Source organism: Podarcis cretensis (genome assembly GCF_951804945.1).
Source record: "Podarcis cretensis genome assembly, chromosome: 13".
NCBI classification, from domain to species: domain Eukaryota; kingdom Metazoa; phylum Chordata; class Lepidosauria; order Squamata; family Lacertidae; genus Podarcis; species Podarcis cretensis.
In genome coordinates, this window is record NC_137182.1 from 46,466,180 (window position 1) to 46,492,261 (window position 26,082).

At 48.3% G+C, this 26,082-nt stretch overlaps 1 protein-coding gene across 2 annotated transcripts in view; it reads left to right on the top strand.

Moving 5' to 3' along the window:
* Positions 1-2,640: 2,640 nt before the first annotated feature.
* The window catches only part of PFAS (phosphoribosylformylglycinamidine synthase), a 50,321-nt gene continuing 26,879 nt past the window's right edge, over positions 2,641-26,082 (top strand). Inside the window, exons 1-18 of one of the 2 annotated variants that reach the window (XM_079951518.1) lie at positions 2,641-2,663; positions 8,219-8,366; positions 8,593-8,728; positions 10,179-10,284; positions 10,413-10,599; positions 11,301-11,406; positions 14,432-14,572; positions 15,687-15,811; positions 16,035-16,163; positions 18,097-18,228; positions 18,431-18,559; positions 19,723-19,796; positions 20,364-20,520; positions 21,733-21,794; positions 22,675-22,836; positions 23,948-24,073; positions 24,919-25,050; positions 25,184-25,414. In XM_079951518.1, the coding sequence (XP_079807644.1) occupies positions 8,228-8,366; positions 8,593-8,728; positions 10,179-10,284; positions 10,413-10,599; positions 11,301-11,406; positions 14,432-14,572; positions 15,687-15,811; positions 16,035-16,163; positions 18,097-18,228; positions 18,431-18,559; positions 19,723-19,796; positions 20,364-20,520; positions 21,733-21,794; positions 22,675-22,836; positions 23,948-24,073; positions 24,919-25,050; positions 25,184-25,414 (2,274 nt within the window). In that variant the 5' untranslated portion in view covers positions 2,641-2,663; positions 8,219-8,227. Of the gene's footprint in view, positions 2,664-5,222; positions 5,377-8,218; positions 8,367-8,592; positions 8,729-10,178; positions 10,285-10,412; positions 10,600-11,300; positions 11,407-14,431; positions 14,573-15,686; positions 15,812-16,034; positions 16,164-18,096; positions 18,229-18,430; positions 18,560-19,722; positions 19,797-20,363; positions 20,521-21,732; positions 21,795-22,674; positions 22,837-23,947; positions 24,074-24,918; positions 25,051-25,183; positions 25,415-26,082 lie in introns of those variants that run through there. The other variant, XM_079951519.1, reaches the window with a different exon arrangement.

Below are 26,082 nucleotides of genomic sequence, written 5' to 3' on the forward strand. Positions count from 1 at the left end.
GGCAAGAGGACCATACACCTGTCAGGTGCCCACCTGTCAAAGTTGGCCCATGGGGAGGGGCAGAGATGTTGCCCTAAGCAGGATTGAACTGATGCATGGGATGTTCACTCCAGTTTCCTGCTGCTGTGTCTCTACTTGGCATCGCATTGGGTGTGACTTCGGGAAAACAGGCCTTTGTGGGACAAATGGGGAGGCCTGCAAGGCCAGCCCAGTGGCTAGCAATGCTGGCTGGGCCTGAGGGGGAGCTGGGAGTCCAGCAACATGTGAAAGCAGCCACAGATTCCCTCTCCCTGGCGCAGCCCCAGACTCCTGCCGGCCTGCCAGTCAGCTCATCTTCTGCCCTGGCTGGGACACAGTGTCCTCAAACTCTCTGCAACACACACTGAGCTGCCAAAAAAATGCTTTCTGCTTACGGTGGCTTGATTTGGCCTGTTTGGGCTCTTACAAGAGGCCCATGGATGGTGTGTGGGGTTATGGCGTCCCCACCCCCTTCCCCTCTCACACACCCATGGCCTTGGATGAGGTATTTCGCTGCTCCTATGACGTCAGCAGAGCAACTAAAGGAGGGGTGGCAGCAGCTTCACATTTGCTCTACGGAAGGCTTTGTACTGAGCAAGCTCAGGTGCTTTCAAGTACGGGAATTCATTTCTATAAATGCCACATTAGGTTAACTACAGAAACAGTTTGGTTACCCTTTGGTAACGTACACTATCTTTTTCTGTTTTGTTTTCTACGTGGGTACTATTTCCTGTTTCTTCTTTCTTGTGTTTTGTCTTACTCTGTGTGCTTGTAATTTATCAATAAAGAATAATAATGATAATTGTTATGTACTGAGTTGAATAGGATCCAAAAGGCAGCAGTCTGATCGGTCCTAGAACAATAGGATCCCAGAATGCAGCAGTCTGACTGGTCCATAGGAGCCACCCAATCCAGCTCCAGGTGGAAGGGAATCCACAACCTGATTGGCCTACAGGAGAATCCCGGAATTAGCCAATCACGTGGGGCCCATTGTGTAAATAATGTATATAAGGCAGACATTCTGGGGGAACTTCCATTCCTCCTCACCACTATGAGCTGAATAAAGAGCCTGAAATCCACTCTTGATTCTGAGTATATTTCAATAATAAAAAGTACAGGAAATGACCACCCTCCGCCGTTAAGTTTCCCTACATCCAGCCTGATCTGTTGGCTCCCACCTCAGCGGCGTGATAGACAAGCCCCATCCGCTAAAGTTTGCATTGTTAGAATCTCTTCCTTTTGCTTGTCCTGAATGAAAAGAAGCTGCCTGCGTCAGGCCAGTGCCCCAATCTGGTCCAGCATCCCATTCTCACAGTGTCTTCCTGCTGGAAGCAGACAAGCAAAAGTATTCAGAAGCAGCAGAGGTAAAACCCAGCCACCAAGATTAGTAGCCACTGACAGCTTTATCCTGCATGAATTTGTCTAATGTAATACAGTGGTACCTCGGGTTACAGACACTTCAGGTTACATACGCTTCAGGTTACAGACTCTGCTAACCCAGAAATAGTACCTCGGGTTAAGGACTTTGCTTCAGGATGAGAACAGAAATCACGCTCCGGCTGCATGGCAGCAGCAGGAGGCCCCATTAGCTAAAGTGGTGCTTCAGGTTAAGAACAGTTTCAGGTTAAGAACGGACCTACAGAACGAATTAAGTTCTTAACCCGAGGTACCACTGTAATTCTTCCATCAGTACCTCTTTTGTCTATCTGTCTGTCTGTCTGTCAGGAAGGAAGGAAGATGAGCTTCAGTTGGTAAAAGAAACAAGCAATTCTGGCAGAAGGCCCTGGATAGAGAGAATTGGACCCTAACTGTCGGAGGCTGGTTTTATAGTTAGTTGCTGAAATTCAGGCCTAGGGCCCAAATAATAGAATTGTAGAGTTGGAAGGAAGGGACCCCAGAGGTCATCCAGCCCAACCCCCTGCCATGCATGAATCCTGCCCACAGCTGTCCCTGGATGGGCTCGAACCACCAACCTTCTGGTTAACAGCAAGACACACTGACCCATTGTGTCCAGCCATCTCTAGCTGGCCCTTGGGACTCTGCCCAAGTCATACCTATCCATAGCTATCGGCCATTATGGATAAATGGAACTGACATGTTCAGAGGCAGTGTACCTGTAACTATTTATTTATTTGGTGTGGCTAAAGAACAGCGTTTTCAGAGCTGCTGCCTCTGGACTCTGCTGCCTGCTGAACCAGACTGGTGGTCTGATCCCAGATGGCTTTTTCTGTATTCACCAGGAACTGGTTAATCATAGATCTGGGAACTGTTAATCGCTGACGCGCCAAAGGTTCAATGACAGGAGGGCATCTGCTTATCCACCCTGGGGAGGGTCACTGAATCCCACAAAGGTAAAAATGATCAATTCTACCTCCCCCAACCCCAATTAATTTTGGGAGACTTGGGTCTTGTCTTAGCTAGTTTAAACTTGATCATGATGTGGCAGAGAGCAATATTTCTAAAGAATGGTAAAAGTGCCTCTGCGGTTGGATGTCGAAATGCACACTCTGGCTCAAATCTGAACTTTGGTCACAATCTGCACATATAAATTTAGAATGGGCTGAGAAAGGAAGGAGCTCCACAAGCTACAGGGAGCCGCAGCTGGCAAACCTAAACTTGGGCGACTTAAGTAGCAGAGCAGAGGGGTAAGTACAACACCCATTGATTTTATTTATAAAAGCAACAGCTCAGGCTAATAAGAGCGCAGAAAAGGCATTGTGTGTAGCAGAAGCCAAATCCTACAATAACTTAGAATCAGAATTGGGAGGGTCCCGAGGGTCATCTAGTCCAACCCCCTGTAATGTATGAATCTCAGCTAAAGCATCCATGATGGATGGCCATCCAAACTCTGCTTAAAAACACCAAAGGAAGGAGAGTCCATTTCCTTCTGTGTTTCCTGGTTCATGCTAACCATTGTTTGCTGTGAAATCTGAAGGTGTGTATGTGGGGGGGACAGACAACAACAACATATCACTGTACAGTGGTACCTCGGTTTACATACGCTTCAGGTTACAGACCCAGAAATATTACCTCGGGTTAAGAACTTTGCTTCAGGATGAGAACAGAAATCGTGCTCCGGCGGCACGGCAGCAGCGGGAGGCCCCATTAGCTAAAGTGGTGCTTCAGGTTAAGAACAGTTTCAGGTTAAGAACAGACCTCCGGAAAGAAATTAAGTACTTAACCCGAGGTACCACTGTACTTCGTTGTGCAAATCACCCAGCACCCCTGATAGACTTTAACTCCAATACCTTAATTTGTTGGTATGTGACTGAATCCCACCAGAAAACAGCAGTATTCTGGATGTGCCCTGGTCAGGTTTTCGAGGGAACCAACCTATGGTTTTGCTTGCTCTAATAAAATTGTCACTCTAATAAGGACTTTGGAATTTTCCTTTCTTTTTGTGCTTCCCCCTCCTGGCATTAGACTTAGCTACTAGTGTATATCCCTAGTTATGCCAGGCATGTCCAAAGCCTGTTTTGGGGGGGCCTAATCCCTGCGGTGGGGTGCGCTCCCGCTGCTCGGTCCCAGCGCCTGCCAACCTAGCAGTTCGAAAGCACCTCCGGGTGCAAGTAGATAAATAGGGACCGCTTACCAGTGGGAAGGTAAACGGCGTTTCCGTGTGCGGCTCTGGCTCTGGCTCTGGCTCTGGCCAGAGCAGCGATGTCACGCTGGCCACGTGACCCGGAAGTGTCTCCGGACAGCGCTGGCCCCTGGCCTCTTAAGTGAGATGGGCGCACAACCCCAGAGTCTGTCAAGACTGGCCCGTACGGGCAGGGGTACCTTTACCTTTACCTTTTACCAGCGGGAAGGTAAACGGCGTTTCCGTGTGCGGCTCTGGCTCGCCAGAGCAGCGATGTCACGCTGGCCACGTGACCCGGAAGTGTCTCCGGACAGCGCTGGCCCCTGGCCTCTTAAGTGAGATGGGCGCACAACCCCAGAGTCTGTCAAGACTGGCCCGTACGGGCAGGGGTACCTTTACCTTTAATCCATCCTGCCGGTCGATTTAATCCGGCTCCCGTGGCAGCATATGTCCCTGGGTAAAATCCTAAAAAAAGCTCAAAAGTTGAACAACTTTGGGGTTAAGCTGTAAAAAAAAGCTCAATAATTTCAATCCTAAAAAAAGCTCAACTTTGGTCGGCCCTGACACATGTTCAGATCATCAAATCTGGCCCTCTTTGAAAAAAGTTTGGACACCCCTGTTATAGGCTGAATCTAGACAAATCAAAAATGTGAATCAGTTAAACGGATTGTAAACTTCATACAGGGAAATGCTATTGGTGAAAGACAATCATCTGGTGTTACAGTGTTATAACGCATATAAAGCGCTTTCTTTACAAATGTAGCTGAGTCCATTATATAGTTACTCTGGGCATAGTGCTAGTCTGTATCCAAAGAAACAGAAATAAGTTGCCATATAATGCATCAGACTATTTGTCCATCTAAGCCAGGACTGCTTACACTGGCTGGCAGCAGCAGCCTTCTGTAGTCTCTTGCCATTGCTTTTGGATCTCAATCAAGCAATCAATAATAAATCTCAGACAACCAATGATGGATTGTGAACCCATTCTGCCTGCAAGCGTGGGTTCTGCCCACAAGCGGTCTAGCAAAACTTCCTTGTCTTCACAAAAAAACCCAAGGAGTAGGTTCCACCGAGATTTGAACTCGGATCGCTGGATTCAGAGTCCAAAGTGCTAACCATTACACCATGGAACCTTACACAAGAAATTTCCCTGGTTACGAGAGAATTAGCTACCTGGCTCTGCTACCTCGTAACCCTCAGAAAGTTAAGTGGTTTGGCGAAAGAAAAAGACGAAAAAGTTTCTGGAGAAGAGCGCATTCCCTGTGCGGGAGGGGAGGAGAATGAAACAGGACTCCTGGGTTCTCTTCCTGGCTCCGATCGCAAGAATAGGTGATTTGGGGGGGGGGGGTAAGGACTGCATTTGGGAGGCAAAATGTCGAGGTGAGGAGTGGAGATAATGACTCTCTACGGGGAAATCGCACGGAGGAAGGGGATCAAGATTCCTGGGTTTAGCTCCCCCCCCCCCCGCCTTTCCCCCCCCTCCGGCAACAAAGTTTGGCCAATGCCCCCACGTGCCTCCATTCAAGGCCGGGAAGGAGGGAGGCAGGGGGATCGGCCAATGGGGAGGGCGCTGCCTCGAGTCGCCGCCTCCCCCGCGGCGCGTCCCCCTTTTCTCCTCCCACCAAAGGGGCTGCGCGCAACGAACTTTTTCCCCTAGCGCAGCGAAGGCAGGCGCTCCTCTTTTCGCCCCGTGATCGAGCGCCCGCTGGGGTAGAAGATCGAGCTGTTGTGGGGCTCAGAGCGCGTGTGAGAGAGGGAGCACCCCGCGAGATCCACAGGTAATTGTTATCTCGATGTCACGCGGGGAACCAGCGTGGGAAGGGAAGGCTGGCTGGCCCCTTGCGAGATCCAGGGGTGCGTGGATCCCAGTTATTTGCTCCGCGGCCGCGCGCTACGATCTGGTGGGGTAGGAAGTGCTTCTGCGCGGGATTCGAACTCTAGACCGCTGCGGACATGTTGGGTATAACTAGCAGAGGCTGTGTGTGGCGTGCGGAAGTTGTTGGTAAGTTTCCACTTCGCAGGGCTGAATCCAGTCCTTCCCGGGATTGCTTCCAGGCCGCGGAAGCTTCTGCAACAGTTCATCTTCAGGGTGCTACAGATTTATTAATTTTTGCTCCTGCTTATGTTAATTTTCACATCCCTGTCGGAAACAATACCGAACCCGCGTGTGGGTTGTTGTCCACACGTGATGATTCCTCGCTTGGAGAAAGAGCTGGTGAACAGAGGCATCCAGACGCAGCCCCGTGCGGAGGGAGCAACATGTGACCCAAACACGACTTTTTTTTAAAAAAAGGGGGTGGGGGGTTAGAAGAGGCCAGCCCACGATCATTTTTACAAATCAGCCCGTGTGCCCCCTTTCACACAAATGCTTGTGCACGTGGAGAAACAGTGTCTACCCGCGGGTTGTGGCTGTAGTCAGAACATGTGAGCAAGTATACAGTACAATTTATTTTCCAGTTACAGGATTTCAGCAGGCAGTTGCAGGGCATGTGCAGGTTGGAAAACTGCAGAATATCTGTGCTGAACCTTTTGCAGCAGCAAACATTTTTGAAAGTGGGAGTGCGTAATGTTACCATAATGAGCACAAATAATTGTGAATGCACAATAAAGAGGATGTCTGCAGAGGCCCTTAGGCACCAATCTCCTATTTCTCTTTAGATAGCTTTATGGGTGACTGTATGAAGTCCTCAATCTGCTTAAAATTGGCCAAGACTAACCCTTAGTCTATGTCCTTTAATTAAATGCATCCTCCTCCCTTGATTATTCTTGCCTCCATTTCCCTAGTGCCTCCTTTGGGTTGAATTTTAGACTGTAGAGTCTTTCGGGGCAGGGAACTGCCCTCGTGCACTTCATAAAACACCTTGGCACTTTAATGAGAACGTTATTAATCATCAATAAGAGCATCAACACTTTAATCAGGACTTCATGGATGGCAGTGACAGTGAAGTCCCAGTTAATTTTAGCTAGATAGTGTGAAAAGAATAAAGGATCGAGCCACGTTCAGAGCCAATCTCTGCTGGTTGCATGCGGTGTACAGTTTGCCGTTTTGTTCTCAGTTGCAGTTTGAGAGGCGGAGAATTGGGGGATGTTCCCTGAGCCTTTGAAACTTGGACGGTGAAGCAAGAAATGTGATTTGGAGGCCACTGACCTATTTGCTGCTTCTTATCTCTGGGATCTTTGGCTCCAGCGAGCTGGCCTTTGGGACATCTGTGATTAGAGCAAGGTGGATTCTGGGGTGGAGAGGGACATTGAGAAAAGGGGGTGGGTGGGAAACTGTATGATTGATTCAGCCCACTAAGGGCCGGCTCACGCATGAGGCACGGTGAGGCAACTGCTTCAGGCGGCAGGATCCACAGGGGCAGCAGATCTGTCCTCCAAGGAATGCATTGCATACTGCTGCTGGCACTTCTACAGTGGCCTCTTGGTAAATAGGAGGTGCTATTGGTCTTCTCCTACCCTTGCTCCCAATGGACATCTTCACCCTTCTTCCCTGGTGAGGAGAGCGCCATTTTGTTGTTTGCCTCAGGCGCCAAAATGTATTGGGCTGGCCCTGCCACCAAAGCCTCTTCATCTGTTGGCAGACACACACTGGTAAGCTCTGGCCCTCCAGAAGTTGTTGGGCTACAGTTCCCACCATCCCTGGTCGATGGCTGGGGCGTGGAGTTCAACATCCGGACGGCCACCCTTTCGTGCCTTGAATCGCGGGCCTAGCCTACGCCTGGCAATCCTTGCTCCCTCCATTACAGTGGTCCTTTGCCAGCCACAGGTCTCTTCCTGCCATTCTGTGGCATCTGCTCCCTTTTCCTGCATGGCCTGGGTAGACCAACCTAGGAAGCTGAGTCAGACCCTTGGTCCATCTAGCTCTGTGTAGTCTACACTGGCTGGCAGTGACTCCAGGGTTTCAGACCCACAACCTTACATAGCTGTCAACTTTTCCCTTTTCTTGCGAGGAATCCTATTCAGAATAAGGGAATTTCCCTTAAAAATAGGGAAACTTGACAGCTATGCAACCCTACCTGGATGCACCTTTTCCGGAGGAGAGGGCTATCGATGGCTACTAGCTGCAATGGCTGTGGTCTGCTGCCACAGCTGGGGACAGCAGTGCTTCTGAATACGAGTTCTGGAAACCAGAGTCCTCTTGTACTCAGATCCTGCTTGTTGGTCTCCCACAGGTCACTGTGAGAATACAGTGGTACCTCGGGTTAAGTACTTAATTCGTTCCGGAGGTCCATTCTTAACCTGAAACTGTTCTTAACCTGAAGCACCACTTTAGCTAATGGGGCCTCCTGCTGCCGCCGCGCCACCAGAGCACGATTTCTGTTCTCATCCTGAAGCAAAGTTCTTAACCTGAAGCACTATTTCTGGGTTAGCGGAGTCTGTAACCTGAAGCGTATGTAACCTGAGGTACCACTGTAGAGTGCTGGTTTAAATGGGCATTCGGCCTGATATTCTTAGTGAACCTTCTACATGCAAGGCAGTTTTACTGCCACTGACTTAGGTTCCTTCCGCCATGGAACCTTCCATCTCATTTTGTGTGTTTTTTAAGGAAAACGGAGGCCCCTTGCAAAACGCCATCCCAAGCAGTCCCTCACAAGTTGCTTTCTCTTCTTTCCTTGGCAGGACTCCGCCATGGGGGTCCTACACTACTACCAGCGGCCCAGCGAGGCGGACACTGAAGTGGCCACACTTCTGCGTTCGGCTGAAGCCATCTTGGGTAATGGCCTCCAAGGGGTGCAGAAGGAAATATGTTTCAACGTCAACTGGACAGGTACGAAAATGGGACACGGACTGTGTCTGGATTTTGATATGAAACGAATGGGGAGGTATGGAGGGAGGTGTGCATATTGATTCTTTTTTTCCTTTTTGAGTGGGTAGAGGTTTGGCGTGGGGCTGCCCCCCACCCCTTCTTGTCGCAGAGCCAGTTGCCTGTTGGGTGATTGCCCTGTTGCATTGTGGGTAGCTATAATCGTTTCTCCCTTCTGTTTCCTCGCCAGGAGGAACACCCCCAAACTCTGAGGAGACGGAGAAGCTTCTGTGGATCTTTGGTTGCCCTTTTGAACACGGTGACATCGCACCCAAGTCCTTCCTTAGCCCAACTCCTTCAGATCTGCTGATAGAGGTCGGCCCTCGGTACGTCCTGAGCTGAGGGGGAAAAGCCACTCTGCCCACGTCCTATACTATAATGGCATGGGGGAGAGAGAGAATGTTTGTATCGACCAGCTTCAGGCATCATGAACAGGCCTCAGGCTTATACAATTGTAGAGTTAAAAGGTACCCCAGGAGTCATCTCCCTTGGAAGTTTTTCAGCAGAGGTTGGACGGTAATCTGTCATGGATGCTTTGGTTGAGATTCCTTCTTCGTTTCCTGGTTCACGCTAACCATAGTTTGCTGTGAAATCTGAAGGAGGGATGACAACATATCACTGTGGCTTGCTGCCAAACCAGAACTGGAAACTCTTGTTTAAGAACCATGGTTTGCAATTTGTGTTTGGTGGCAAACTATGGTTTTGTGGATTTTGATGTCAGAGCAAAAATCAGACATCAGGAATCACAAGACAGAGAAACCAGTAGGAGAACACTTCAATCTCCCAGGACATTCTATACAAGATCTCAAAGTAGCTGTTTTACTACAAAGGAATTTCAGAAATAGACTGGAAAGAGAAGCTGCTGAATTGCAACTTATCACCAAACTTAAAACCATGGAGAGTCCTGGTCTGAACAAAGACCTTGGATTCTTATCTCATTATACATGACAAAGCCATTTTTCACCTTCTCACCCCTTGCTTTTTCCTGTAAGACCTATTGCAGTCGTTAAGAGTCGTCAACAGGCTCATCACAGCTATCTGCCAATCACCCATTCCCACCACCCTTCTGAGTAATACCCCTCCCCACCTTCTCACTATATAGAAGGGTCTGGAAACTTCTGTTTCAGTGTATCTGAAGAAGTGTGCATGCACACGAAAGCTCATACCAAGAACTAACTTAGTTGGTCTTTAAGGTGCTACTGGAAGGAATTTTTTTTGTTTTGACTATGGCAGACCAACACGGCTACCTATCTGTAACTAGAGCAAACTACAGTTACTGAGAAGCAGGGTGGAAATCGGAGTACGTTGGTAGGAAGGAGTGTCCTTCCCCAATGCCTGATCACAACAGACAAACCATGGATTAGTTGTGATGTCTGAAACTTGGCCTTTACAGCTGAATCAAATGTTATATGACAGCTTTCATTTGCTAACTTAAGCTACTAAACCAACACCATTGTTTATTTGTCGGCCACATCAAAATAATTTCACGTAGTTGGTTGTTATAAGCCATATCAAAATTTAAATAGTTTTAAACACTAGGCTAACGAAAACATTATTAATAAATGTACAGTAAAATTGAACTGTCTGCTAATAATTCAAACTAAATCTTGACCTTAAACCATGCCCCCCCACCACGAAGGTCTGCAGGGATGCTAAACTGCAGAAGCAGGCTTGTCTCTGGAGTCAGAGAGGGTTCCTCACCTCCCAAGCCAGGTGTAAATAGACCAGCCAAAGGAAGGAGCAGGTTTTGCTGAAACAAATGTTTTATGTTTGTAGGTTGAACTTCTCAACTGCGTATTCCACAAATGCAGTGTCGGTGTGCTGGGCAGCCGGACTAGAAAAGATTGATCGAATCGAATGTTCCCGTCGATACCTTTTCAAGGTGACTGTGGGTGGGTCTAAACACAGGAAGAAAACTGCTGTTAGATTCCTTATGCCACCACATACGCAAGAACCCCATAGGGATTTGGAAACGAGTAACCCGATGGCTTCCACATCCTTCTCTTTCAGTGCGGGCAGCGCCCATCGGCACCCCAGGAGGCCTCCATTGTGTCTACACTGTATGATCGGATGACAGAGCAGTGTTACCCAGAACCCATCAGCAGCTTTGCTATAGCCACCCGCCCTGAGCCTGTGTTCCATGTCGATATTTTGGGAAAAGGGAGACCTGCTCTGGTCGAAGCCAACAACCAGCTCGGTATGAATCAGCAGGGCAAAGCTGGGCTTGGATAGAGATAGAGGACCTTTAGTGGCTATGCTCTGATTCTGAATGCCAGTTTCTGGAAGTTAACTCTCAACTTATTATTGTCTGACCCTAGCTTGCATGAGCACAGCTTTGGCAAATATCTCATCGGATCCTTTCTTCTCTCCTTTTCCCTTGCAGAGACCCACGTGGATTTAGAGCAGCGTTTCCCAAACGTGGGTCTCCAGCTGTTTTTGGACTACAACTCCCATCATCCCTAGCTTGCAAGACCCAGTGATCAAGGATGGTGGGAGTTGTAGTCCCAAAACAGTTGGAGAACCAAGCTTGGGAAACACAGATATAGAGGGATTCAGCCTTCTGGTCTTAAAGGGTTTTGTAAAATTTTGGAGCTGTGGAAGGGACCCAAGGGTCATCTAGTCCAACCCCTTGCAATGCAGGAATCTCAACTCAGGTATCCATGGCAGATGGCCATCCAACCTCTGCTTAAAAACCTCCAAGGAAGGAGAGTCCACCGCCTTCTGAGGGAGGTGATAAAGCTGTGTTTGCCCCAGTCAGAGAGTACTCTGGCCCTACCTCTGAAAGTGGAAATATCTTCTGTCCCAGTTTCCCTTGATTAGGAGAAACAATATTCTTTATTTGGCTGGGTCTGTGTGTATGTGTTTAGGATAAACTATAGACGCTTCTCTGCCTTACAGGTCTGGCTTTTGATTCCTGGGATCTGGACTTCTACACTGACCTCTTCAAGAAACTTGGGAGAAATCCCACCAGCGTGGAATGCTTTGATCTCGCTCAGTCCAACAGGTGTCTGCTTGGCTATGGGGGGCAGAGGGGTGGGGCGGGAACTGGGAAAAACCTTCCTGTTTGAGGCTCAGGGGCGGCCATCTTACAGCATTGAGTTCCGCAGATTTTCATCATGTCCTGGTGAGAGGTATGCAAAGTTTTTATAAAGTAAAAGTTTTTAAAGTGCAAGTTTCCTTGTGGGTGATGGAGAGGGCCTTTTTGGGTCAAAAGTGACTTCATTTAAAAAAACCCCCAAAACAAATAGGTGTTGGATAACCCTATGCCAGAGGCTTTCAAAAGTCCACAGCTCCCTTGACGAACTACATGCTTTCTGCGGCTCCCATGTGGGGCTCAGGAGCCCAGTTATGTCACCCTTTGCCTGCAGAATTGGCAGCCTCTCACCCTTTTTCGAACATCCTCCCTTGTGACATGTTCCCTCAGCCTCCTCTCCCCTCTGCTTGGGAATCCTCTGGGCAACCGCTGCCACCACCCCTAGTCTCTGATCTTCCCGCCCTGCCCCAAAGAGGTGCCTCCCCACACTGCCCCACAAGCACCTCAGACTTGTCTGTCCATTCCCAACAGCACAGGCTGGCAGACTGGCTGGCTGGGCTCCCTCGCCTGCTTGCTTGCTAATTCACTCTGAGGCCACCTCGGCTCCTGGCATCAGCCCCCCCTGGCCAGCCCCAGAGCCACTATTCTCCTGCGGTACTTGTAGCCAGGGCTGCTGGAACAAGCAGCCGTACAAGCCTTTGGGAAGCAGAGATGCAAGAGGGCATCAGAGGAGAGAAGGAAGGAAAGAGAGAGAGGTCAGTGTTGCCTGCGGCACCTCTGACCATCGTTCAAGTCACCCCAGGGTGCCACCGCACACTGGTTGAAAATGTTGGCATACAACCAAGGAAGCGGGGGCAATTGGCAGGCCCCCAGCTGGCTCCGTCCCACCGGCCAGTGTACCGGATGAACTCCAGTCCTTGGTGCTGCATGAATTAGTGACCCGAACTTCAAAAGCTAGGGCACGCTCTAATCAGCAGAGATAACGCTACACAACAGAAGTGCCAGGAGAGTATGTGTGAGCATATTTACAAGCAATTTATTCAGCATAAGGTAAAGGTAAAGGGACCCCTGACCATTAGGTCCAGTCATGGCCGCCTCTGGGGTTGTGGTGCTCATCTCGCTTTATTGGCCGAGGGAGCCGGCATACAGCTTCCGAGTCATGTGGCCAGCATGACTAAGCCGCTTCTGGCGAACCAGAGCAGCACACGGAAACGCCGTTTACCTTCCCGCCGGAGTGGTACCTATTTATCTACTTGCACTTTGATGTGCTTTCAAACTGCTAGGTTGGCAGGAGCAGGGACTGAGCAATGGGAGCTCACCCCATCGCAGGGATTTGAACTGCCGACGTTCTGATCGGCAAGTCCTAGGTTCTGTGGTTTAACCCACAGTGCCACCCGCTTCCTTTCCGTTTACTTTTCATCATGACAAAAGGAAGACATGTCCGATCCTCTTTGTGTCCAAAGCAAGACAGCATAAGCAAAAGCTATACACAAACGGAAGTTCCCAGCAAGCTGTGCTGGAGTGTAAACAGGCATGTGACACACAACAATCATGCCTGTTCCTTAAGATGGAACGAAATATCCCAACAGAAAACCACTGCTCTATGCTACCTCTTAAGTCCAGAGGAGCAAATGGTGAACACTTGATGGGGAATGATAACAGGAAGGGGCTTATTTCAGCTTCCCATAGGCATCACTCTGGGAAACAGGATGCTCAATCATAGAATTGTAGAGTTGGGAGGGACCCCAAGGGTCATCTAGTCCAACCCCCTGCAGTGCAGGAATCTCAACTAAAGCATTCATGGTAGATGACCTTCCAACCTTTGCTTAAAAGCCTCCAAAGAAGGAGAGTCCACAAGCTCCCAAGGGAGTTTGTTCCACTGTCAAACAGCTCTTACTGTCAAAAATTCTTCCTGATGTTACGTCAGAATCTCCTTTCTTGAAACTTGAAGCCATTGGTTCGAGTCCTACCGTCTGGAGCAGGAGAAAAGCAGCTTGATCCATCTTCCATGTGGCAGCCCTTGAGATATTTGAAGATGGCTACCATATCTCCACTCAGTCTCCTCTTTTCCAGGCTAAACATGCCCAGTTCCCTCAACCATTCCTCATAAGGCTTGGTTTCCAGACCCTCAGTCTTTGGTTTGACCTGGGATATTTTTTTTTGCAAAGAACCGTTAACAAGTTCATTAAAATAGTTTTCTGAGCCCCCTTTCCAAAGCTTAAGGTGCTATTTAGCGGTGAGTAGAAGAAAATAAACCTGGTTGCGGTGGATCATAAGAGCATGGCTCAAACAGAGCACATGCTTCAGTCCCTGCCACTAAAGTAGGACTCTAAAGGCAAATAGTAGGCATGGAAGATCTTTATCTAGTTGAGATCCTGCAAAGCTGTAGGCCATGCTGGGCTAGATGGCATTGCTGTCAACTGTCCCTTATTTGGCGGGACAGTCCCTTATCCCAGCGCTGTGTCCCGCTGCTGTCCCTTATTGATGATGTCCCTTAAATTTCCCGGGTTTCAAAGGAAGCAGCTCTTCTCCCTCCCTCCCTGCTGGCCAGGGAGGAGGGAGGCTCCAGCTGTGTTGCTTAGCTGCGTTGCTCACCCAATAAGGAGTCTAAGAACAACTGGGGTGGTGGAGCTTGCATGCCTTGTGCCTGGCCGCCTTGCCTGGGGACTCACCTTTGCTCAGCGCTTCCCAGCGGAGAGGGGATGTGGTTTTCCTTGCTGCATCCCCTTTGCCGGGTTGCTGTGCTGTGGGAACCACCACTTGAGGCTTTGTTTGGCTGCTGGCTGGGCTTTCTGCCTTTGGCTTGGAGGGGCTCAGAAGCTGAACATACCTGTGCCTGAAAAATCCCTTATTTTGGCTGCTGATCCCTTATTTTCAAGGCTGCTGGTCCCTTATTTTCAAATCTGTAAGTTGACAGCTATGCTAGATGGTCTAATAGCCTGACCTGGCGCCCAGCGGCTTCCTGTCTCCCTAAACCCGCCTTTTCTTCCTGCAGCGAGCACAGTCGCCACTGGTTCTTCAAGGGGCGCCTCCTGGTGGATGGGCAGGAGCTCAAGGAGTCCCTCTTTGAGTCCATCATGAAGACCCAGGAGCGGAGCAACCCCAACAACGTCATCAAGTTCTGCGACAACAGCAGGTGGGGGTCCTTGGGAACCGGCGGGAGGAGCGGGTGGCCTGCAAAATGGCGGCCTCAACTCCCTGTTGCTGTCTCGGGAGCAGAGAAGAAGCAATGGGGCTGGCCTAGAACAGAGATGGAGAACCTGTGGCCTTCCTTGATGCTCTTGAACTACAACTACCATCATCCCTGACCATTGGCTGAGGCCGAGGGGAGTTGGCATCCCACATTGTCTGCAGGGACCCAGGTTGACAACTGCTTCTGAGCCAACTCATAAGGCCTGTCTGGGGAATTCTGGTCACTCCAGATGTGAGCAGACTCTTAACTCCCATCATGCCTGGCTTTTGGCCTTGTTGGCTACGGTCAATGGGAGCTGGGAGTCCCTTCCCGTGTGTGGCTTTTGGTGGCTGTGTGGCTTCTTCCTCTTCTTTTTTAGTTTTTATTTCTACTTTCCAAATTTATTCATTTCATTAATTTCACAATCCATTTAACATTTCAAAATTTGACTTCCTTAAACTTATTTTTTCATACCTTCTGCGTATCCAAATTGGTTTAATTTATTCATTTAATTATCTACTGTAAATAGATACTCTTATGAAACTGCAGTTTGTTATACTAATCCTGCTAATGTTTTTATCTGTTTACAATTTATCTGAAAATATTCAATGAGCCGTTTCAATTCTTTTATAAAGAGTTTGTTACCTTGGTTTCTTATTCTTCCAGTAAGTTTCACCATTTCTGCATATTCCGTAAGTTTTTGTATCCATTCTTCCTTTTCTGGGACTTCTGCTTCTTTCCATTTGGGGCAAGTAACATTCTTGCCGCTGTAGTAGCATACATAAATAAATTTCTATACAATTTAGGTAGTTCTGTCCCTATAATTCCCAAAAGAAAAGCTTCTGGGGTTTGTTTGTTTTTTATAAAAGTTATTCTGAACATCTTTTTTAAACTCATTATATATCATTTCCCAGTAAGCTTTAACCTTACTGCAAGACCACCGCACATGATAAAAAGAACCTTCTTTCTCTTTACATTTCCAACATTTGATTTAGATTTATACATTTTTGCCAATTTACTTGACAAGAAGCCGTGTGGCTTCTTGAAGCTGAGTGTGTGTGTTGTCTTCCCAACACAGTGCGATCCAAGGGAGAGAAGTCCTTTCAATGTGGCCCAGCGACCCATCTCGCTCCAGCCCCTTTGAGAAGCGGACGTCCACCCGGCACGTCATTTTCACAGCCGAGACCCACAATTTCCCTACTGGTGAGTGGATGGGAAAGGGGGCATGGTCTGAAGGGCAGGGGGCTTATTTCTAGTGCATCGTAAATTCCCCAGGCAGGCAGGCAGGCACCCCTGTGGACCGCTACTGCTTCAAAACAAATGACCGGCTCCCGTGCATTGACGGAGTCGATGAACCTGTCTGGGTGCTCTGTGGAGGGAGTGCATTTGTGTGGCCTTTGACGTTGCTTTCAAACTCTCCTTGCAGGCGTTGCTCCCTTCAGCGGTGCCACCACTGGGACTGGCGGGCGGATCCGCGATGTGCAGTGCACAGGCCGCGGGGCCCACTATATCGCAGGCACTGCTGGCTACAGTTTCGGCAATCTGCTCATCCCAGGTTAGTAGCGGTGGCTTGGGCGCAACATACTGAAAAGGCAGCCACGGAAGGATGTTTTGACTGGCAACAAATGGATGGGCGTTGTACAGGTTTCTCCCCCTACCCCAGATTCCTCCCTCCCTCCCTCCCTTCCGAGTCTCCACCCCCATCGTTCATCCCAGACCCAGAGGTCCAGCTCTGAGGGTCTGGTGCTTCTCGCATCGTGAGAAGTGAGGTTACAGCAAAACACACAGAGTGCCTTCTTTGTAGTGGTGCCCTCTCTGTGGAACACCCTCCCATCAGTTGCCAAGGAAATAAACAACTGTCTGACTTGTAGAAGACATCTGAAGGCAGCTCTGTATAGGGAAGGTTTTTTTTAACGTTTGAGGTTTTACTGTGGTTTTATAAATTGTTGGGAGCTGAGGCAATCCAGTCAGATAGGAGACATATAAATAAGAATAATAAGAATTATTATTATTTATTTATTTATTATTAAGCAGTAGAGCTGTGCTTACTACATGCCAGTGAGGAGATCCCTCCTATTTGCCACAAGAAGCTAGAATCTGCCAAATAAATCACTCCAATCAAATACATTTGCATAACTTTGACCAGCTCAGAAGCGAAACCCAAGCACTGAACGTTTGCTTTCTAATGATTGGAAGTTGTCTGACTTTGAGATTTCATGGGGTGCCTACCTTGAGAACTATAGACTTTATTATTATTTTTATTATTAGAAAGCTGAGATTTCTCAAGATGCACCAAGAGCAGCAGTTGGTGGACCAGGGGTGCTTGCTGACCTCCCCTTGCTGCTTGCATTGCTGTGGCTTACCGGGAAAGAAGTGGGGGCACCAGCAAGATTGGCATAGTGCAAAAACCCTGGTGGAACCAACCCGGTGCTCCTGGCAGTGTGTTTGCACCATGGCGACTTGCCCTTTCCCCTTCCAGTAAGCTGTAATTGTTGGTTTGCAAGCCGCCTCCACAGAGGCTGGCCCCTCTCACTGTCCTCGGAGCTTGTTTACCGGTAACCTCCTCTGGCTGACATCCAGACAGACCAGGGAGATTTTGATAGGCGACATTTTCCCAAGTGTGGGTAAATGCACACCCCCTCCTCCTGCTTCTTCCCTAGCAGGGAAAAGGAGACAGACAGAAACGTCTATTTTACATCCTTTTATTTCTGTCTACAGCACTAGAGAAAAACACGTCCTTTCAGTTCAGTTCTTCTAGCAAGTCTGACAAACTTCCTGTGCAAACGCAAACAGAAGGTTTCATATTACACTCTTCACAGAGCCTTTTCCAGCCTGTAAACTTCCTGGGAAATTCCTTCCCACAGATAGCCACATCATGTGATGTCAACAAGCTGGCTGTCTGTAGCTGCAATGTTCTCATATACTGACAGTAATGACGTCGGTGATGGGAGGTCAGCTAAGCACCGCTGCCTCCTCCTGTGCAGATTTGAAATCCTTTTACTTATGCCGTATAAAACATGCACAGTTATTATCATGCCATGTGAAAGTCTCTTGAGACAGACCAGAAGCTCCTCTTAATAAGGCAGTCACGCCCTCCAATCCATGACACAGGTGTGCCGAGTTGGGCCCAACATTTGGGGGGGTGGCGTCTCACGTTCATGACATCACATGCACGATGCCTGTCCCCCAGTCGGGCCACGCCTGCTGGGACACATGAGCATCCCTTTGAGGATTGCCAGAGTGCTTTGTGATTGTGGCGGGAGATCATGGAGGGCGAAAACCGCCCTCTGTGCCGCCCAGCAAGCCAGTGCTCACCTGGGGTCAGCGGGGGATGGCGGCCCCCTCAATATGGGTGGCTGAAGGCCCTCCTGCCCCCTATACCCGGTGCCCCTGCCAAGGCAGCAAGGTGTACATGCACAAAGGTGATTTGAAGCAGCCCTAGGCTATGGGATAAATCTGTCCTGTTCTTTCCCCATTACTCTCTGCAGGATACACATTACCCTGGGAAGATCCGTCCCTGCTGTATCCAGACAACTTTGCCCCACCTGTGGAGGTTGCCATCAGAGCCAGCGATGGCGCTTCAGACTACGGCAACAAATTTGGGGAACCTGTCCTTGCAGGTGAGACTTGCGGCGTGGGTGATCTTTGGCCCCTTTCTCGCTTCCGAGGTTCAGCGTCCGGCTGGTTTGTTTGTTTCTCTCTTTGAAACTGCGGCGTCCTTTAGCGACAGCTTAGGGCAGCTGAGAGGCCAAAGCGAGGGAGAACGAGGAAGGCTGTGTGTTTGGAAATGTGAGAAAATTCCCCCCATCACCTGTCTTCCAGGCTTTGCACGCTCTTTTGGGCTCCGTCTGGCAGATGGCGAACGGCACGAGTGGATCAAGCCTATCATGTTCAGTGGTGGGATTGGAGCGATGGAAGATGCCCATGTCCGCAAGGAAGCCCCACAGCCTGGTAATTTTTATTTAATTTAGCCAGTTTGGGAGATTGCGCTTGCTGTGATACACATGCTTCTTTAATGCATCTAAAACACACACTATTTATTCCTTCAGCGCTAATGTTTTTGCTCATGCAAAAATGATTCAATGGTTAATGGACAATGATGAATTTACCTCTCTGTTATTATTATTATTAGTATTTATTAAACTTATTAGTCGCTTTTTTAAAAAAAGACATAACTCAAAGGGACTTACAAAAAGAAACAAACAACACCTACATTTAAAAATCGGCATAAACATTTAAATCACATTCACATTTTTAAAAGGCAAAGCTAAAACTTCCTACCCGCTGAAGGAGGCCGCTGACCATTAAGAGCAAAAAGGCTGGTGGCAAAGGAATGCTTTTGCCTAGCGGCTGAAGATGGTGGTGCCAGGTGTATCGCCTTGAGGAGAGTGTTCCACAATTGGGAGGCCATCACTGAAAAGTCCAGTTCTTGTGTTATTTGAACCTCCCATGAATGGGGCACCTGGAGAAGGGTCTCAGATGATGATGACTGCAAGAACCGGGTCAGTTCGTAATAATGAGTGCTTGCTTATTTTGCAAAAATGTGTTATGCTACCTCTCTTGAGCTTGGGGAAGTTAAAGAGTTGCTGAAGCATTTGCTGCTGTGGAAATCCCACCCTCCCATCACTTATATTCTGATATTTTACCAGATGCTCCCAAGGAGTCATGAGGACTAGAGCCTTTTTTTTTGGAAAGAAAACAAATCACAGTTGTTGATTTTTTTTTTTTTACAATAATGTTTATTAAGTTTCTAACATATTGTAGAATCAAATACAATCGAGAATAAAATAAAAAGAGAAAAAAGAAGGGGGAAAAGACAACATAAAACAAGTACAGCAAATAACATCAAAATAAAAAAATATATAACAACTAACAAATAAACAATACAAATTGATTATTTTAATTGAACGTCCAACATCATAAACATATTGCTTGACTTCCTCTGGTCCCTTCCATCTGAATTTTCCTTGTAACTAATTGTAGCAGTTTTACAATATCACTATTCCAAAACAATATTCTAATTATAATCTAATTTATTAACTTTTCTTAATATTCTCAGAATGTTGAATTTGGACCAGATTTCTTTCTTTTCAACTGTACAATTTCCTCCTTAGGTATGAATGTCGTGAAGGTTGGAGGCCCCGTCTATCGAATTGGTGTTGGTGGTGGAGCTGCTTCCTCCATCCAGGTAAGTTGGGCGTTGCCTTCTGCTCCTCACCTTTGCAGGTGAAAGTGGCATCTCTTTCGCCTTAAGGCAAAGGTTCGGAGATGCAGGTACCTTTCAAGAGCCCTGGACAGCAGAGATGTAGCAAGGTGGGTGTGGTTTGCCCCGGGTGTCACCTCCCGGGGTGTGTGTGTGACAAAATGCTGTGTGGCACTCAACGTCTGTGAGAGACGCTGTGGCACGCGCAGGCTTGCTTCTGGTGAAACTGTCCACCCACCGGCTCTACCTCAGCTGTAAAAAGCTCAATAACTTTGGCTCTGCAAAAAAAAGAAAAAGAAATAAAGTCCAACCATTTTTGCAGGCAAAAAATAAATAAGTCCCTATCTGCAGGAGGGGCGTGTTACAAGCAATTTTCTGCACCGGGTACCACGTGACCTTGCTATGCCACTGCTGGGCAGCAGGCAATGATGGCCCTGCTTATTGGCCTCATTCCTTGGCCTTCTTCTTAACCGGCAATTGCCCGTTGCCGACAAAGCTACCGCTTCCCTCTGCGAAGCCCTTCACACCTGCAAATGCTCCCCGTGTGTGCAGGTGCAAGGGGACAACGCCAGCGAACTGGATTTCGGAGCGGTGCAACGTGGCGATGCTGAGATGGAGCAGAAGATGAACCGGGTGTTGCGAGGCTGTGTGGAGAGCGGGGAAGGCAATCCCATCTGCAGCCTGCACGACCAGGGCGCTGGAGGCAACGGTGAGCGGCTTGGAGAAGGCTTTTGGGAACGTGGCTATAGCCTGAGCCGTGTGTGCTCTCCCTTTTCCCCCTCCTGAGTGGTTTGATGTGGGCCACATGCCACAGCTGAAGAGCATTTGGACCTTACGGCGAAGGGGAAACTTGCAGGATGAAGAGCAGAACGGTTTCTAGTGGTTCAGATGTACAGGATATTCCTTTGTGATGTTGGGGGACCAAGCAGGGAAGGGCTGTAGCTGAGAGGTAAAACCCCCTGCTTCACATGCAGAAGGTCGCAAGTTCAATCCCCGGCATCTCTGGGTAGGACTAGCGATGTCCCTTTGCCTGAAACCCTGGAGAGTTGTCACAACAGTTCTGAGCTAGCTAGACCAAGGATGTGACCGAGCTAGATGGATCAAAGTACAGACTCGGCAGAAGGCAGTTTCCTGTGTCCCTACGTTCCTAAATGTCCCATTTGACCACAAAGGTTATGGGATGACCTTAAGACAAACCATCCCCTGTAGCATAGCTGACTTCACTATAAGAATTCTATACCTGCTTGGTACATTAACTGGCTCATTGGCCTAAGGGTTTGATTTTTGCTTTGGGTGCAAGAGGTCCTAGGGTCAAATCCTGCTTTCTGGTTTCCCACAGGTCTCTAGTTGGCCACTGTGAGAACAGGATGGTGGATTTGATTGGCCAGCAGGCTCTTCTTATGTTTACATTGCTACAAAGAAATTACGTTGACTAAGCGGCAGTAAACGATTTGTGAATAGCAATGGTTTTGTGGCCTGGATGCTCTAGGAAGAGGAAATGGAAGATGAGGAGGTAGTCTTTTGCCATCAGGGGTTCCCCCAGGGAATGAATGGCTGTGGTTAGCCATTCCCTCCACCTCCAAAGGTAGAGATGGTCAACTCTAACTGGATGGATAAGGACAATGTTCTTCAACCTTGGGTCTGCAGATGTTGTTGGACTACAATTCCTATCATTCCTGATCTTTAGTGTTATCTATCAGGGGTTGATGGCAGTTGTAGTCCAGCAGTATCTGAAGACCCAAGGTTGAAGAGCATGAGATAAGAATGTTTTGAGCTGGGTGCGAACAGTAGGCCATTGACGGATGCTTTTCTGGGTGATAATAAGTTTGGAAGAATTATAGTAGCTGCTACCTTCAAGGATTTGGGTGTGTGTGTGTGAGAGAGAGAGGCCTCCAAAGAAACGCTTTGCTTTCTGTTTTAGGGAATGTGCTGAAGGAACTGAGTGAGCCAGCCGGGGCTGTCATCTACGCAAGCCGCTTCCAGGTCTGTTTCTCATTTATGACTTTCCTAAGACACTAAGGTGGGACGCAGGTGGCGCTGTGGGTTAAACCACAGAGCCTAGGACTTGCCGATCAGAAGGTCGGTGGTTCGAATCCCTGCAACGGGGTGAGCTCCCGTTGCTCAGTCCCAGCTCCTGCCCACCTAGCAGTTCGAAAGCACGTCAGATTGCAAGTAGATAAATAGGTACCGCTCCGGCGGGAAGGTAAATGGCATTTCCGTGTGCTGCTCTGGTTCGCCAGAAGCGGCTTAGTCATGCTGGCCACATGACCCGGAAGCTGTCCACCGGCTCCCTCAGCCAATAAAGCGAGATGAGCACCGCAACCCCAGAGTCGGTCATGACTGGACCTAGTGGTCAGGGGTCCCTTTACCTTTACCTTACAGACACCAAGCTCTTTGTCTTCTGATCTACTGTCATTTATATCTATTTACTGTATTACTTCCCCATAGATGTTTCCCTGTTCCTAAATGCACAGAGCAGGGAGCAGTAGATTTAAAAACAAACCCATGCAAACAAAAATCTGGAAAAATCCCAGATTAAATCTACATCTGGGTGAAGAACTTCAGACCTGAAGGCTAGAGGTGGCCCTTCAGATGTATTTGTCTGGGCTACAGACAAATACCCAGTGCGTCTGGCTTAGCACCCTTCTTGAGTGTTTTTGCCTGGCTGGAATGTGCCCTTGAACTCTTATAGCATATCTAAAAACGTAGTAAAACATCAAACTTCCCGATACAGGATTGCCTAAAAGTTATGTGGTTCTTTATCTCCTTGATATTTGAAGGGAAGGTGCCACCACCGAGAAGGCCCTCTGCCTTCTCAGTCAGTTCTTCGTCACTCAGTTTCTCTCTTTCTTCCTTTTCCCAGCTAGGAGATCCCACTCTGAGCGTTCTGGAGATCTGGGGTGCTGAGTACCAAGAATCCAATGCCCTCTTGCTACGCCCGCGCCACGCAGATTTCCTGCGACGCCTTGCCCGCCGTGAGAGGTGCCCTGTCGACTTCGTGGGCAAGATCAGTGGCGATGGACGGGTAAGACAGCAGGAGCAAGGGAAGGGGGGGAGAGAATCGCTGAAACAAACCATGCAGACTGCCTTGATGTTGCAAGGCCTGTGCAGAAAACCATGGGCGTTATTTGGACATAAAAATAAACTACACTAGCAGCCAAAATTGTGGAAACCTATTGGAAAAAGTTTGTTTCTGAGGTTTGATGGCTCATAACACCACTTTTGTTTTTTAGTAATGCCATAACATTATATATCAATGGAAAGATAATTTAATGAAGAATGCAATGCGACAAGGTTTGTTCCATTATTTGTATTCTATCAAAAGTTATAGCCAAATAACTAGAAAAGGGAAGCACAACTTGCTTAGATTGATATGCTCTCCTTCATTTGAATGTAGCCAGTGAGCAGGAGTATTTAGAGAGCCAGTCAGGTGTTATGAGTCATCAAACCTCGGAAATACACTTTCCCCAAAAGGTTTCCACAATTTTGGCCACTAGTGTCCAGTTGTGGGAACTACCTGCAGCTGAGAAAATTGTGGTCCGGCATTTCCTCCCCCTCTTCTCCGGTGGGTGGGAGTTTGGAAGCTTCTGCTTCCATTTTTCATGGACGCAGTTTAGCATTCTGTCCAGACCCTGACTTTATATATATACAGTGGTACCTCAGGTTAAGTACTTAATTTGTTCTGGAGGTCTGTTCTTAACCTGAAACTGTTCTTAACCTGAAGCACTACTTTAGCTAATGGGGCCTCCTGCTGCCACCGCGCTGCCGGAGCCCGATTTCTGTTCTTATCCTGAAGCAAAGTTCTTAACCTGAGGTAATATTTCTAGGTTAGCAGAGTCTGTAACCTGAAGCGTATGTAACCTGAAGCATATGTAACCTGAAGAGTATGTAACCCGAGGCACCACTGGAGAGAGAGAGAGAGAGAGAGCGCTAGATTTTAGGAGTGCAAACCTTCACTGTGATGGTCAGTTTTCTGCTCCTGGTGTGGGGCAGAGGTTGTTTGGGCCTGGGAAATTGGGGAGAGGTTAAAGTTGAGCACCAAAATCTAAGAAGGGAGAGAAGTGATTGGGAAGGTTTGAAGGCTGAACACTTTGGGAAGCGGGTGGTCTGTAAAAGTGACTCCTCTTCCTCGACAGATCGTGCTAGTTGATGACACAAAGGTCCCAGCGAGCGACGTGGAGCTGGAGAAGGGGCAGGTTGGAGGGAGAGCCACTCCTGTGAACTTGATGCTGGAATGGGTCCTTGGCAAGATGCCACGCAAGGTATAGCACGCCCATCTGTGTGTGTGTGTGTGTGTGTGTGTGTCCTCTTCCTGCCCTGCCACCCCCAAAGAAAAGTATTGGTAAAACATCTGCTTAAAGGTGTCCTAGTAGACCAAAGGTGGGGGAACCTGTGGCCTTCCAGACATTGGACTACAGTTCCCATCTTCCCTTACCTCTGGCCAGGCTGCCTGGGGACTGATGGGAGTTGGAGTCCAACAACATCTGGATGGCCACAGGTTGCCCCCCCCCCCCGCAGTAGATCTTGATGCTTTGAATCTGTGATACTATTATTATTTATTAAAGTTGTATACCGCCCTTCATTCGTAGATCTCAGGGCGGTTCACAGCATAAAAACGCGAGACAAAAAAAACAAAATACATAATGCAAAGAAAAAGGAAAACAAACCAATCCCTCTCCCACAAACACATTTGAAAAGCCATAGAATGTTAATCAGCCAAATGCCTGGTTGAAGAGAAATGTTTTTTGCCTGGCGCCTAAAGATCCATAGTGAAGGTGCCAGGTGAGCCGCCACAGAAAAAGCCCATTCTCGTTTCGCCACCCTCCCATCCCTTCTCTAAAATGCTCTGGCTTGGATTCCAATATCCTGTGTCCATTATTGTTTATTCCTTCAGCTGGTTAGGATCTGTCCCTTTTATACTTATTGGACGAATATTTTCAGGACCTTGGTTCTGTTGCATTTGATATAGAGTTGTTGTTTTTATTTAAAAAATTTGTTCTCAAGCCGTTTTACATTTTGTGGACTTGTCAGTTGCTTTGAGACATTTTCTTAGTGGTGAGGACGTGTCGTAAATGAACAAACAATGATGATGATTTCTGTCAACCAGGAATTTGTTTTGAATTGTGTCCACCGAGAGCTCAGCCCTCTGTCTCTTCCCCGTGGCCTTAGTGTGTCGGACGCCCTTCAGCGTGTGCTCAGGCTCCCATCCGTGGCAAGCAAGCGCTACTTGACCAACAAGGTAAATGCCTCTCAGATTTGCGCCTCTGGGTTCTTTTAACCCAGCCATCTTTTTTTTAAATGGAGGGAAGGTATATTTTCTACTGATTTGTTTTTTTCCTCTTTTCCCCTCTGCCCTTCTCCCTCTGGTGCAGGTTGATCGCTCGGTGACGGGCCTGGTGGCTCAACAACAGTGCGTCGGCCCCCTTCACACCCCACTGGCGGACGTCGCCGTGGTGGCCCTCTCCCCCTTTGAGATGGTGGGAGGAGCCACAGCCATTGGGGAGCAGCCTATCAAAGGGCTCATTGACCCCGCAGCCGGTGCCCGATTATCTGTGGCAGAGGCCCTCACCAATCTGGTCTTCGCTCGGGTCACTGACCTTAAGGTGAGGCAGTCCGCACCCCACCCCACCCCCAACATTTTTCCTTCTTGCCTTAATACAGTGGTACCTTGGGTTACAGACACTTCAGGTTATAGACGCTTCAGGTTACAGACTCCACTAATCCAGAAATATTACCTCAGGTTAAGAACTTTGCTTCAGGATGAGAACAGAAATCGTGCGGCAGCAGCGGGAGGCCCCATTAGCTAAAGTGGTGCTTCAGGTTAAGAACAGTTTCAGGTTAAGAACGGACTTCTGGAACATATTAAGTTCTTAACTGTATCTCAGTTTTCCCTCCTCCCAGTTTATCCAAGGTGGACTAGGCTGAGAGAGGGTGTCTAGCTTTTCACTCTGCAAAGGTCTTCATCAATAGGAGTATAGCATCTAGATCAAGAGAAGTAATAGTGCCACTGTATTCTGCTCTGGTCAGACCTCACCTGGAGTACTGTGTCCAGTTCTGGGCACCACAGTTCAAGAAGGACACTGACAAACTGGAACGTGTCCAGAGGAGGGCAACCAAAATGGTCAAAGGCCTGGAAACGATGCCTTATGAAGAACGGCTAAGGGAGCTGGGCATGTTTAGCCTGGAGAAGAGGAGGTTAAGGGGTGATATGATAGCCATGTTCAAATATATAAAAGGATGTTACATAGAGGAGGGAGAAAGGTTGTTTTCT